Source organism: Bactrocera dorsalis, chromosome 2, assembly GCF_023373825.1.
Source record: "Bactrocera dorsalis isolate Fly_Bdor chromosome 2, ASM2337382v1, whole genome shotgun sequence".
In the NCBI taxonomy this organism is placed as follows: Eukaryota; Metazoa; Arthropoda; class Insecta; order Diptera; family Tephritidae; genus Bactrocera; species Bactrocera dorsalis.
The window spans coordinates 79052872-79068421 of record NC_064304.1 but is presented as its reverse complement, the minus strand read 5'-3'; the positions used below and the strand labels follow the sequence as shown (position 1 = coordinate 79068421).

The following is a 15550-nucleotide window of genomic DNA, read 5'->3' as shown; positions in this document are numbered from 1 at the left end:
TTGTAAAAACAGAAATTAATGGGAAAAAGTCATATATTTTAGGATCGCTGCATTGTATGTGATGAGTTCTTTCCAAAAAACATTATTATTGGAAAATTGAGCAATGGGTACCCAAGTTCCAGACAATCAAAGTTGACTTACGCACGTGACAAAAATGGAAATCGCTTTCAGAGCCGTAAGAAAAAATGCGAAAGTAAGCGAATTGTAGGAGATTTTTATACAGGAAAATTTTTTTTTATAAAGGTTAGTAATGGAGCTTTATAATTCATGCTTGCTTCTAAAACAACTGAGCATGGTTTGGCTAAGACAAAAAATAAATTTATTACTCACGTGACATTACGTACGTGACACTTTTTACCTTCATACATATTTTAGTAATTTTACATATATTTTCAGAAATTTTGACAAAAAACTTAAACTTTTATTCAAAAATGAAAAATAAAAAATCAAAATAAGAATACTATAAAATTATTCTAACTTAATTTTTTCCTTAAGTGAGTATCCTGTTCGAGCAACATTTATATATTCGCTATCTTGGTAGGAAAAGCAATGCATTTTTTGTATTTCTGGAATGCCGCGGACAATTTCCCATTTTTCAATTAATGGTGGAGAAAAGTCTTCAATCTCTTTTGATGAGATATATAACAGACGAACTCCTTCGATGATTTTGCCAGCACATTCATAAAATGCAAAGGCATCCGGTAAAATAATATTATTTGCCTTAACCGCTTGCCAAACTTTCCGCTTCACCACCGCGCCGATTCCATCGACTGCGCCTTTGCCATGCGAAGTCGCAAAGAAGTTCCACTCCAAATGCTTTAAGCCAAATTCGCTAACAAACGAAGGAATGCTGGTGAGAATATACTTATTTTTGAATTGACTGGTGCTGCCATCAGAGAATATAAAAACCGTAGACATTTCTTCGAATTGACTTTGAATTTTGTGCACAATTTTTGTAAGGAAACAATAGACGTCAAATTTGTTGTGGGAAAGTTTGTCACTAATGACAGTGAAAGATTCAATTTGATCTCGCATCCATGCAACGCAAGTGAAAATAGTAACTTGTTGGTAGCTAAAGTGAGCTTCTTGGACCTCATTCTGATTGATCAATCGATAGTTTTCTGCAAAATCGATTTGCAAAATTAATTCATCATCACGTAAATTATTCTTTTTGTTCTAAAATATCTTTGCTGAGCGCGCTTTGTAAAATAATGAAGTTTAAAAGCTGGCAGCTGGATTTCCAGTTCATGAAACAAATCCGATAATGGCGCTTTGGTATAGCTTAATGTTAAGCGATCATTAACTTTCCTCCAATAGCTCCAATTAACATTTTCTTCCATTTTGGATAGAAAATATATAGGCACCAAATCATGTTTTAGATCCCGTATACATTTATCACAGTCACTAATCATGCACTTTTCATTCAATACATTGCAGCATGTTAATTTCAAAAAAGATTCAAAATGAGATGGAAACTGAGGCATAGCTTTATGACATCCCTCTAGCAAAAATGCGAAGTTCGCATTATATTTACATACACACATATTATGCGGAAGTTTCTCCATTAATTTAACGTTTTTGGATCGATGGTGAAAAAATTGGGATTTACAAAGATATTCTGAAGTGACCTCGCTTCTGTACAGTTGATAAGCTTCTGATACAGATACAATCTTAAAACGCTTTGCAACTACTAGCTTATTGCAGATTAAAGTATCCTTCCGGCCGGCAGCTTGAACACTTATGTCATCTCGGATATAAAACTCGTAGACTACTTTAATGTTTTCCGGCATATGACCATTTGAACATAATGGTGTCTCAGTTTCATTATTCGAGAGCTTGGGATACTTTTTATATAAAGCTTCTAGAACTTCATCTCTCTTTATTGCGTTCATTGGTAACGCCCTCTCTACCTTCTTTATAGCTTTGGCTAGTGTTTGTTTACACTTGTAACCACTTTTGAATTGGGTATTTGAATTTTTTTTCATTGCTCTACACTTTTGTTGTCGAACGCGATCTCTATTTCTTTTTTCTTTCAATATTTTTGAATTATTTTTGGCCTCGCATGCCTTTCTCTTCCGATATTCACGCATTCTTTCAGCTTGTTTTTCTTTATGTTCCTTAAGCTTATTTTCATCTTGCTTAAGCCTCTCCCTCCACCGATTTTGATTTTTAGCATTACGTGACATCTAGGTGTAATATGTATTGTAAAAGTAAAATAATATTTATCAAATGGACTTTAATTAAGAGCATTCAATTTTTCGTACTTACCATTACGCACGTGACAAATTTCAAAAGTTAAGAAAAAAATTAATTTTTGTAGAACGCTATTTGTATTAATAAATTTTTTTAGCAAAGCAAGTTTAGTGCTTTACAAACTAAATAAAAAAACACTTAAACTGATAATGCGCGAATAATGGCACCATGTGGTCCTATTGCATTACGCACGTGACATACGAATGTTGCCGAAATAGAACTGAAAAAAATACCGTTATCGATGTGCAGTTTGATCTTTTCTCTCATTTTTATATTCATTTGTAGTTGTACCAATTACTTATATACCAAATTGCGATATTACATATATATTTCTTTCGTCAGCAGCGATTAAAAGTAATACATTCTACAGCTTTTAAAGTGAATAAAAGAATCATAAGTTTTGCATACAATTTTTTTTATTTTAAAATTATAATGCGCTGAAATTTTTTTTTGCATAGTAAAATATCAATAGTTTTCTTCCATTTTCTGTGTCTAAAAAAATTCTGCGAGCGTTTTGTTTTTTTAAGGCACGGTGGACCATTTCATGGAAACACCCATATACGAGTACGAGTATATATATAATTTTGGCAAAAGGGCATGCTGTCATCAGAAAAATATTCTCCCCAATTTTCAATACTAGAACTCACGGATTGACAGATATTTTCGGTACAAAATCAGCCATTGCACTGGTTCCAAATAATTAGGGTAAGGGTTTTTGAAAAATTTAGAAGAATAGAACGTGGCTTTGTTTCGCCGTTCTGGAATGTCAATCTTCTTTGGGTGCCAAGGAAAACGTGTATCAAGTTACATCAAGATATCTCAATTTTTCCTCAAGTCATCGCTTGCATGGATAGACGGACAGTCAGTCAACCGGATTTCAAAAAATACGGCTCCAAAAGGGCTAAATTTATTTATGATAAAAAGAAAACCAAATAATTGAAGGTCATTATTTTACGAATATTAGGTTTAGACTATTTTTATTTATATTAAACGCAAATTATATTCTCAAGGAACTAGGCGAAGGTCTGGACTGATTGCATTAACTTATCAGAAAACTTAGGTTTACCAAGAAACATGATTCCAGGTAGAATTATTAGATGACTCACACACAGACGGATAGATTTGGCCCAAGCCAGCTAGAATAACAAAAGTTCGTATATAGATGCTGAGTAAATTCACTGATCAATTACCGCATATTTATTATATGTTCACTAAATTTTAATAACATATTTTACATAATAACGATTTCACGGCAATCAAAATTGAAATTTTTAATTAGATGTATGGGAGAATAACCTCATAAAATAAACCTGACAAATTTTTTCTTCACAAATCAGTTGTGAGTTTTTTTTCACAATAGGGAAGTTAATATAACTTATTAAGTGTAAATTCCCCTCGAATATCAAAATAAAGTTTATATTTTCTTGTGTGCAGTACGTATGTACATATGTATATTTCGCTAAACTAGATCTAGTAAAGAGGAACACTCAATTTATATTCATAATTGAATTACACTCAAAAAATTAAGAGACATTGATGTGATTTACTTTCTGCAAAAAAGCATTACATTCTTAAACGGAAATTGAATCGAGGTTAATCAATTGCCGCTCTTTGCTCTTAAAACACAATGCAACGACCAATTATACGTACATATGTATATGAATGAATTGCAGCGACTGTGATTACAACAAAGGGAGTACAAAAACACCGATGAAATAAAACGATAAATGACAATATGGCCAAGCATTAATTGTAATTGAATTACAATTCGCCGACAAGCCCATGAAAGTGAATGACACGAGCGCAGAAAACGCTGGTCACAAGCTTCTCAATATGAGTCCAGTATTCCCGCAAATAATATTAAACGATCGAAAATTCAGTAAATAAAATGGGCAATAGTGTTATGATTATTTCTTAGCGAAGAATTCTTTTTTTCACGTTAGAAAACGTTGTTGCAACCTTTAATTTTGGTTTTATAAAAATTCGTGTAATTAATTTTTAGACTTCTTCTTCTTTACTGGCGTAGACACCGCTTACGCGATTATAGCCGAGTTAACAACAGCGCGCCAGTCGTTTCTTCTCTTCGCTACGTGGCGCCAATTGGATATTCCAAGCGAGGCCAGGTCCTTCTCCACTTGGTCCTTCCAACGGAGTGGAGGTCTTCCTCTTCCTCTGCTTCCCGCGGCGGGTACTGCGCCGAATACTTTCAGAGCTGGAGTGTTTTCATCCATCCGGACAACATGACCTAGCCAGCGTAGCCGCTGTCTTTTAATTCGCTGAACTATGTTAATGTCGTCGTATATCTCGTACAGCTCATCGTTCCATCGAATGCGATATTCGCCGTGGCCAACGCGCAAAGGACCATAAATCTTTCGCAGAACTTTTCTCTCGAAAACTCGCAACGTTGACTCATCGGTTGTTGTCATCGTCCAAGGCTGACATCACCGCCGTCCAAGAAATGCGATGGACGGGACAAGGACAGAGGCGAGTAGGTCCTTGTGACATTTACTACAGTGGCCATATAAAGGAGCGCAAGTTTGGTGTTGGATTCGTGGTGGGAGAGAGACTCCGTCGCCGAGTACTATCATTCACTCCGGAGAATGAACGTCTAGCCACAATCCGCATCAAAGCGAGGTTCTTCAACATATTGCTGATTTGCGCCCACGCCCGACGGAAGAGAAGGACGATGTGACCAAAGATGCCTTTTATGAGTGCTTGGAGCGCATTTATGAGAGATGCCACCGCCACGATGTCAAAATCGTGCATTCCAGCATAAGAAGATACATCAAGCTACCTGGCTGAACGAGGGCAAGACGAAATATCTCCTGTCACCAAATAAACAGTAGTCGCACTCGCGACTTGGCTCTCACGTCACTGTTGACAGTCATAACTTTGAAGTCGTAGATAATTTCATCTATCTTGGAACGAGTATAAACAACACCAACAATGTCAGCCTGGAAATCCAACGCAGGATAACTCTTGCCAACAGGTGCTACTTCGGAATGAGTAGGCAATTGAGAAGTAAAGTCCTCTCTCGACGAATAAAAACCAAAGTCTATAAGTCACTCATAATTCCCATCGTCGACGTTGCGAGTTTTCGAGAGAAAAGTTCTGCGAAAGATTTATGGTTTTTTGCGCGTTGGCTACGGCGAATATTGCATTCGATGGAACGATGAGCTGTTTGAGATATACGACAACATTGACATAGTTCGGCGAATTAAAAGACAGCGGCTACGCTGGCTAGGTCATGTTATCCGAATGGACGAAACCACTCCAGCTCTGAAAGTATTCGACGCGGTGAAGACCGTGGGGAAGCAGAGGAAGAGGAAGACCTCCTCTCCGTTGAAAGAACCTGGTGGAGAAAGGTCTGGCTTCGCTTGGAATATCCAATTGGCGCCACGTAGCGAAAAAAAAGAAGCGACTGGCGCGCTGTAATCGCGGAAGCGGTGTCGACGCCAATAATGAAGAATAAAAAGTATGGGATGTACAATTGAAATTCAGATATAACCCTTTCCTGATAATAGTATCTTTGAAAAATAGGTTGAATCGGGAGCAATGTCAAGTTTTCGTCCAATTTTATCCATTTTAGGTACAAAGGAACACTGTTATGAATAAAGCACGCCTTTTCACTTACATTGAGATAACTGGCATTTTGCCGATAAATGCGGTATAAATTCATTCGGAAGTTCGAAAATCTTTGTTTATTTATATGGGAGCTTAAGTATTGTCGGGAAGTATTGACCCGTTTAAACCTATTTTTGGCACACAAACATACCATTGTCAGGAAAGGATTATCACTGAGTTTCAATTATGTATCTCACACATGGACCGATAATTACGGTAAAAAGTCGTCTACAGGTAATGGGGTCCAAAGATTCGGTACATAAGGGCTTGGACACTTTTAGTTGAAACAAATTTTGGCAGGTTCCAATAGATGTAATTTCTCCCACATTATCCAATTTTACCCAGGTTCGTATAACGCCCTCTCATACCATCTCGGTTATAAAATTTTATGAAGAATTTAGTTATTTATTTATCGCGCTTTTAGTAGGTTTTAATAGCCTTAGTGCTTTAGGAGATACATATGTACATTAAACATTTTAGAGGGTAGTGCCACGACCATTTTCTCAAATTTTTTGGATCACAGATGTCACTTACTAATGTGATCCCCAGAGCCAAAATATTTAAAATTTTACTCAAGTTGCAGCTTGTACAGATAGACGGACGGGCATACACGATATGCAGATTTCAAGTCGTCTCGTCATCTGAATCATTTATGTATCTATCTCGTTTAGTTTTAGATGATACAAACTACCGTTAGGTGAACAAACCAATTATAATTTATAGCAACATGTTGCAAGAGTATAAAAGTGTGTAATTAAAAGCACATAATATTGGATAGGCATAAGAAACCTAACTTAGGTGTTGTCAAATTTGATTACTTTTTGACTTCTTTGTAAGTGTCTAATTCGACATACATATGTACACTCTAATCAAATACCTTTGCATATCATATTTTTCCTCTCATTTCGGTACAATTGCATTCTTCTTTGTATTTCCATCGTTAACAACTGGATCAAATGTATAGACATAAACATACCATACATACATACATATGTGTATTTATATCTTTAAATGGTTTATAAATGAGTGCGCTCAACCTATTTATTTTAAATTGTACAACAATTTGGAAAACTTGCGCTTTTCATTGCATACCCACAAATACTATATATAGTACATATATATAGATACTTATAGTATATGTATGTATATAAGTGGCTACGAATACGTATATGATTGTGTCTTCAGATTTAAATGCAAGATTAACTTAGTAGTACTGAGCTTAAAATGTACACGATTGTGCCTATACATATATAATGTACATTAAATCTAAACAATACATTATACTATATACATACATAGTACATACAGATGTATAAATGATACAGGGTGAAACTGTGAAACAAATCTACACATTACGGTTATACATATAATACTTTTTACATTACAATATTCTTAAAATTTAATTACAAACACGTAAAATACTATCAAAACTGTTTCTATTAAAATGTTATATTAGATTTAAAAGCGAGCAAATAAGCTTGTATTGTTAGGGATTCACACTCTCAAAAAATATGGAAAAACCATTTACACGTTCATCAGAGGCAATTTACTATGTACATTGATATTTAGACAGTGAAAAGGTGATTTATACCTTATATGCATATTCCCTAAAATTACTTTTTATTTTAATAATTTTAGCAATTTATACTCTAAATCACTCCAAATTTCTACTTCCTCCATATACCATATCTATTGATAATTGAAAGAGTAAAATAAATTCCTTACGGTTTTGTATGGTTAAATATTTCAATAGTTTTATAATAATATATATAAAAATATACATTTTTGATGCAGTCTAGTAGCTGTAAGTTATTCTGAAATGTTTGTACTCGTATTTCGACAGTTGTGGTCACTTTGAAATTTTAGTTTTCGCAAATAAGTACTGGAAAGGGAAACCGTACTACTCCGACCTATCTTTCGGATATTCAAGGAAGAGACCACATTGCTAAAAGACATACGATTTTAGAAATTAGAAATTACATTGCTCTAATATTATCTATTTTTTAAAAATACACCAATTCTTCAACCAACTATTATGTGATGTTGCTGCCAAGATTCGCACCAACCTCTGTGCAGTAAAAAACGCACTTCAACAAAATCAAGGAAGATTCGACGTCGAGAAGCTGCAATCACAAAAGACAGTAAAGCGATTTTCTACTGGACTTGCCGCCCTGCTCTCTGAGAGCACTCGTCAACAACTGGGTATAAGGGAACCGTGGGACGACATTTTAAGCTCCTTACGTACAGCTGCAACCGAAACCAGCTTGTACGATGAGGAGTGCCGTGTCGCAGCGAAGAGAAAGCAGAGTGACTACTTCGCAACGTTACAATCGACCAACACACGTGCGGAATAGGATAGATACCGAGAATTGAAGAGGGAAGCGATGACGATGAAGCGGACGTTCCATTGCCCGACATGAAGAAGTTCGAATATCAATTAGACGCGTGAAGAACAACAAAGTAGCAAGGCCTCACAATCTGAGCCAATTACCTTGAGATAAGCCTCCTCAATATCGCGTTTAAGGTTCTATCGAACATGGACCTTATTAGTGTGGCTTTAGGCTTGGCAAATCCACAACTGCCCAAATAAATTGAGCTGCAGAACTAAGCCGAGAAGGTATCGTCTGCTTTAATAGTGTATAGCTGCTGGCGAACGCAGATGATATTAATATCACTGGCCTCAACACTCGCGTCGTTAGTTATGCTTTCTCCAGAATGGATAAAACAGCGAAGCAAATGGGCCTGATAGTGAACGAGGGCAAAACGAAATATCTGTTGCTATCAAGCAAACAGTCGTCGCACTCGCGACTAGGCACCCACGTCACTGTTGACAGTCATAACTTCGACGTCGTAGATAATATCGTCTATCTTGAAACCAGTATCAACACCAACAACACTGAATATCTCTTGCCAACACGTGCTACTTCGGACTAAGTAGGCAAGAGAGGTAAAGCCCTCACTCGACGAACAAAAACCAAACTCTATAAGTCATTCTTTATTCCCGTCCTGCTATATGGTGTAGAGACTTGGACGATGACAACATCTGATGAGTTGGCGTTACGAGTTTTCGAGAAAAAAGTTCTGCGAAAGATTTGTGGTCCCTTGCGCATTGGCACGCGAATATCGCATTCGATGGAACGATGAGTTGTATGAGATATAATACGACATTGATATGAATTGAAGAGCGCCACAAGAGTTGTTTTAAGGGGTTATATCCACTTATAATTTTGAAAAAACTAAACTTTTTTGCATATTTTGAATGTATACATATGTATATATTCAAGAATATTGTATGTAAATTTAAAAGTAATCCGGTAAGTAGTTTCGGAGTAATGAGCTCGGAGGTTTGAAAGTAGGCGAAACCGTAACCCGGAGTAGCTAAAACTTTAAATACGTTTTTCTGGAAACGATTTTTTCAAAGTCGATGAGGAATATTTCTCCGAAACGGCTTGACCGATTGACTTGAAATTTTCACAATATCTTCTTAGATACTTTTTGTCAGGTAATGATCGAAGGAATAAAGTTTCAGATAAAAATTTCAATTTTTAAGTCACTTTCGTGCAAAAAAAAAATTTTTTGTTGGGAAGCCGCCATTTCAGTAAAAAAAATTAGCAAAAACACACATTTTTTCGAACTTACAAGTGGATATAGCCCCTTAAATAAAGTACATCAAATCAATAATGTTTGGAACTCGATTTCTTTTGAATGCCCACAACGATGCTGAACCCGATTTTCGACAGTTTTCAAGCATAAATCGGCCGATACTGCTGCAATGTCACTTTCGATATTCGTACGAAGTTCATTAATCGTCGCTGGCTTGTTGGCATAGGCCACAGACTTGATGTAGCCACTCAGGAAATAGTCTAGTGGTGTCAAATTGCTCTACCGAGGCGACCAAATTGACTGGGCCATTTCTTTAGGTAACACGTTCACCAAACTTGGCTTTCAATAAATCGATTGTTAAATTCGATGTGTGGCTTGTGGCGCCGTTCTATTGAAACCATATATTGCCCAAGTCCATATCATCCAATCCGGGTTTAAAATATTCGGTTATCATTGAGCGATGGCGATTCCTATTCACAGTAACATGCCGATCTTGATTATGACGAAAGAAGTACGGATCAATGACGCCGCCGACCCATAAAACGCACCAAGCAGTTATTTTTTCGGTATACTATGGTGAGGATACGTATGAATTGCTGCCTGACCAATAAGGCAAATTTTGCTTATTGACGAAGCCATTCAGCCAGAAATGAGCCTCATCGCTGAAGATGATTTTTCGATGAAAATCCGGTTCATTTTCAAGTTGCTGCTCAGCCTAATTCACGAACATACGAAAATTCTGTTGTTCATGTGGCTTCAGTTCTTGTGTTAATTTGATCTTGTAAGAATGTAGGCCAAGATCTTTTTGCAAAATTCGTCACAACGACGTCACAGAGATACGACGTGTGAGAGCCTGATTTGGGTCTTCCTCAATTGATGCGCCAACGACAGCAATATTCTCGAAATTACGGGCAGTTCTTTGTCTCACTGGCACGGGAACATTTCCTGTGCCTGTGGATTCGAATTTTTCCTCTATACAATCAATTGTTGATCTGACAAGACAATTATGACGATCATAAATTGAACTTAGCGCTCTTAAAGTTGAGGCTACTGACTCCGATTTTCGGTAGAAAAATTTTAAAAATTTAGACTCGTTGTTGGATCCTATATCTATTCATGATGAAATGGCAAACTTTACTGAAGAGAAATGTCAAAAGAGCGGGGGAAATGTGGCGTCCTTTGCTGTCCCTATCAGTTTACTTTTGTAACGTCTCTTTTGAAACCCCCGTTATCATTTACTCGGGTTATTAAAACAATTTCCGGAGGCTCTTTGTCCCAATGTATATACATATGTATGTATGTACATTTGAAAAAATATGTGTTATTTTTTCTCCGGGGTAAAACATTGCTAACAGTCAAAATAATTACTAAAAAATATTATATATTTTTAAACATAAGCATTTAATATAAAAATAATAATTTGAGTAAAATGGATGGTTGAGACTACTTATATTCTAGTATACAGGCAGTCCCAAATTTAATGCGATATTTAAATTTGCCGCCATTTCCAAATCTCTTCACAGATCAATGGCAAAAGTTCAGATGTAATACCTAAATACACATCGGTTTTATTTCATACATTTACGTGTTCATAGGTTGATAATAAAAATGCATACATACGTTAAACTACTTATGTACTCGTACATATCTAAACAATTGGGGTATTCAGACAGCTTTGTTAATTCGTTAGTCGTTACTCGGTAGTTTTTTACGTGGGTTTTGTTTTTGTACAATTAACAGATTATCGTTTTACCGAGTAACGAAGTACTAGACTGGCAAGCACGATAGCTTTTTCGTTACTTGTTAACATCACTCAGCTATTTTGTTTGCGTTGTTGCCTCAAAAGTTAACTTAATTCATTGCAAAAAAATACATTTGCTGTCTACTACAAATTAGTTTCTGACAAATTTTTCAAAAGTAAGTATTTAATATAATTGAATGAGCTGTTTTGAAACAAAATTTACACCCGGTACTGATGTACAGCAAAAAGTATGTTCACAGTTAAGTGTTTTAACGAAGTATCAACTAACGAACAACCAGATTAACAAGATCGGTCTGAATACCCTTAATAATTGTAAACTGGCTTTCTGATGATTCATACTTGATTCATACAATTTTATGGGCTCATACATACCTACAAAACTGTGTAGGTGTGTAAAGCACACAACATACAAACGTGTATAGGAGTATGTGTTCATAAGAATATGGTCACGTATTTACAAAGGTATATATTTGTATTTATGAAAATAAAGCCCAGCCAAAATAGTGCTAATCGAAGCGAAACGAGCGAAATAAAACTAAAACAAAAGGAACATCAGCTTCCGCATGTATGTACAAGTAAGTATGGATTGCAATATTAAGGTTAAATGTTTAAATATCAAATTCTAACTAAATATTTCAGTTTATTTTGAAGATATGTATATTGTTACTAAAAGTGAAACGCAGATTTTAATTATTATCCATATTCCCAAACTTGGTACTTCTATTTAATATAAACGACTTATACTTCCGTCTGTGTATACGGGAACTAGTTCCTCAGTATTTGAGATATCAAATTGAATGTTTTTGGGATACAGTTACCTTACAAACTGATCGGCCCTTGATTTGGTCTTTTGTATGCAAAACTTTTTTATTTGACAAGATTTCTTTACAAATTCGGCAATGATTATCCAACCCTAAAATCTCCGAACATATTGTACAGATCAGACTACTACAGTATGCAACTACCATACAAACTGACCGATTAAAATCAAGATAAAAACCTTTTATGTTAAAAGAAAAGCATATTTGAAGGGTATTAATGCTTCGGCGCAGCCGAAGTTACCGTTTTTGTTTGTTTTTATTTACTTGCGGTGCTTGTGTGGAAAAAACACTCGCGGATGACTAGTTAGACATGCTGTTTATATAAGAAAAGATTTTCTATTCTTCAGGTTATAATAAATTTTAATACCGTGACATATGTATATGTAAGTATGTTCATACATATGTATATAGTATATCATTTTATGGCTTACCACATTTCTCCTTATCATTGAATAGATCCTCAATAAGTTTCGGGCATTCATTGTCGATTGCATAACAGAACTGCTTGAATTTAATAAATCCACCTTTAGCGATGATTTCTATTAATTTTGTAGATTGTTCTTGATATATGTCAGCATCATTTAGTGAATTTAAATTTAATTTCAAATCTTCTTCGCAATTATTTTCACTACTTTGGTCGGCATTAGTAGCAATGATGCCATCTGTTTCACTAACATTCACAAGTGACGGTGTCACAGAACGATTATCACTTTGTGCGTTGTCGCCTATCACACTAGCATTATGAGAATTATTACTACTCCATCCAGCTGTACTGGTGCAGGCTTCCTCACCTAACACACCATCACCGTAACTAGTAATTGTGTTGCTGCTACTGCCGCTGCCGCTGCTAACAGCAGTGCTTAGTTTCCGTTTAATAACAACGGCGCTAAGTGGAGCACTGGACGGAGCAGATGCTGCAGAATGTGTTCTCAAAAGCAAATCTTCTTCGGACTGCGTTAACACAGTGTTCTTTACAAGGATCGTCAAGAGGTCCGTTTCACACAAGTCGAGCATTATACGGTCCTTATGCCGCAAAAGCAGCGAACGAACTTCCTCTTCTTCCTCTTCCCTGGACATTTTGTAATAAACACTACCGGTCAAATCACAAAAATGGTGAAACTCACACACAGCTGCACAAATGGAACACAAACAAACAATTTACATGTATTTTTGCTTGTATTGCAATCACACACGAATTATGTATATATGCATCCATCCATATGTATGATTCGTAGTATTGAATATTTACTTTACGTTGTATTAAAAACACGAAGTTTCTTTCTCATTCGGTATTTCTGTTATGCACATTTTTAATAGAATTTTTATACTTGCATTCTTACACAAATGTACTAGACAGTGACATTATGAATATATAACCTTTTTAATAATTGATAGAGAAATGTATTTTCAATTGAAGTAAGCGCCTCAACAATCATACTTCCAATCTCTAGAAACTTAAACACCACACTGATCCAAACACCAAAATATCTATATCTGAATTACGTTCCAAACCGGCTTCCCTTGGGTTGGCACTGAAACAACAATAGCAATGCTAAGCAAAATGTTCGAGCATAACAAATGGATTGCAATAATAAACGCACAAATCAACACTAACAACAAGCACAGAAAATCCAAATGTGAAGAGAGGCTAGCAATATGGTGAACCCTAGTTACGTATCTCTATATTCTCTCGAGTATCTATGCCTGCTTGCCTTTGAAAGTACATAAACGAATACACATACATTGTATACGTATACACTTGCATAGATATATATGTACATACATATGTACGTATTTTTATGCCAGAGTGCATATGAAATGCATGGACCTAACAGCCTTTTGGCTGTGTGCCTACCTGGTTGATTCATTGACAACAGTGGTGAATTTTTTATATACACGTACTTATACATATGTTTGTAATGGCTAACTGTTGCGTTGACAAATTCACCTCTTTTCTCTAGTGTTGGAAAATGAAATTTTCAAAATTGACTATATTTTCCCTATGATGGAAAAAAGTATACCATAATATTGGACAAATATATAAAATTAATTGAAAACGAATAATTCGGTTGCACCATAGCTTCACAAGTACAAAAGATATGATTTCTTCGACCAGGTGTGGGCAGTGGCATAGCTAGGTAACCAAGGGCCCTGGGCCAAATTAAAAAATGCCCCATACTTTGTAAACTGATTAGGTTTTATCAAATATAACTATAAAATATACAAATACTTTTAAAATGCTAAGCTACTTAAGCTCTTTTTGGTGCACTGCAGCGTAGGAAAAAAGTATTAAAAAGAAACAACATAAATTACAATACTTGGTGTAGGTTTGTCAAATATACATAAGTAAAACGAAATAGAAAAGATTCAAGGGTTTATTATATAAAGGTCGGGCCAACAGTTGACTAATTATATTTAGAATTTTTTCTTAGATTTAGTTTTCGCAAAAGTATCAATAACCTCATTTAAATCTAGCTTTGGTGTTTGTAATAAAGTTGCTTCATCAATATTTAATAAAAATGTTGGTGTTTGAAAATCAATAAATATTTTTTATCGGTTTCTCAGTGATCAACTGCTAATTCATCAAAATGTTTTTTTAACTTTTATTTGCCTTTTTTCACGATATTTCGCGTTATACAATGAAATGTAGCCGAAACCTATAGATTTTACACGATTTATTGACTTATTTATCAAGTGCATAGTATAGGGATTTTGAGAATTTCGAAAAACTGGAGATGCTAAACAACTGTTAAAACGCCACTTTTCTCGGAAATGCGCTCTATCACGCATTTGAATATATAATTTTCTGAAAAATACGCTTAAGTTCAAGTAAGTTGGTTAAATATTTCGCTCGCAATTTTTACGGCTGGATAAAAATAATTTTTTTTTGGAGGAAACGAGACTTAAAGTTTCGGTGCCTATACAGTCGCTGCATGAAGTGCAGTGGTTCTGTGGCCTATTTCTTCGAAAATATTCGGAGTAAACCAATGAAACTTCGGGACTATATTTTTGAACAGTTTTTCAATTGATTAAACCAATTTCTTTTATCATTGTCTGATTTTCTGGGTGGTAAAATCAAATAGAATATAACCACTATATTGACCAGTAGAAAAAAGTTTATTAAGATTAGTTTACTTACACTTGATACAGAATTAATTTTTTAACCGTAATCGATAAAAATCTTAAGTCAAATTGACAACACTGCCAAACTACTACTTTTGAATTTCTCTTAACTAAGTTGTCATTATTAAAGTGGGGTTGCAACCTGTCATATTTATTTTGCAATTGAGAAAAGGTTTAGGCCGTTTTCATTCATATGCAGCGCTTAATTGCGTTACGTTTTCAAAAAAGATATTTCCGTGGAATTTCATTAAAATATCACATACATATACTTACCAACAACGATTTATAAGGAGCTGGAAAAACATGCTTTCAGCATTGTAATCCCCATATTAGAATGCAGGCTAAGGGAAGTATTTTACTCACT

At 35.3% G+C, this 15550-nt stretch overlaps 1 protein-coding gene across 6 annotated transcripts in view; it reads right to left on the bottom strand.

Annotated features, from left to right (window-relative positions):
* LOC105232047 (tight junction protein ZO-2) overlaps positions 1-13657 on the bottom strand; it is a 61904-nt gene extending 48247 nt beyond the window's left edge. Inside the window, exon 1 of one of the 6 annotated variants that reach the window (XM_049448774.1) lies at positions 12495-13657. In XM_049448774.1, coding sequence (XP_049304731.1) covers positions 12495-13140 — 646 coding nt within the window. In that variant the 5' untranslated portion in view covers positions 13141-13657. The remainder of the gene's footprint in view (positions 1-12494) is intronic. The other 5 variants (XM_049448775.1, XM_049448765.1, XM_049448764.1 and 2 more) reach the window with 5 other exon arrangements.
* Between the last annotated feature and the right edge of the window lie 1893 nt (positions 13658-15550).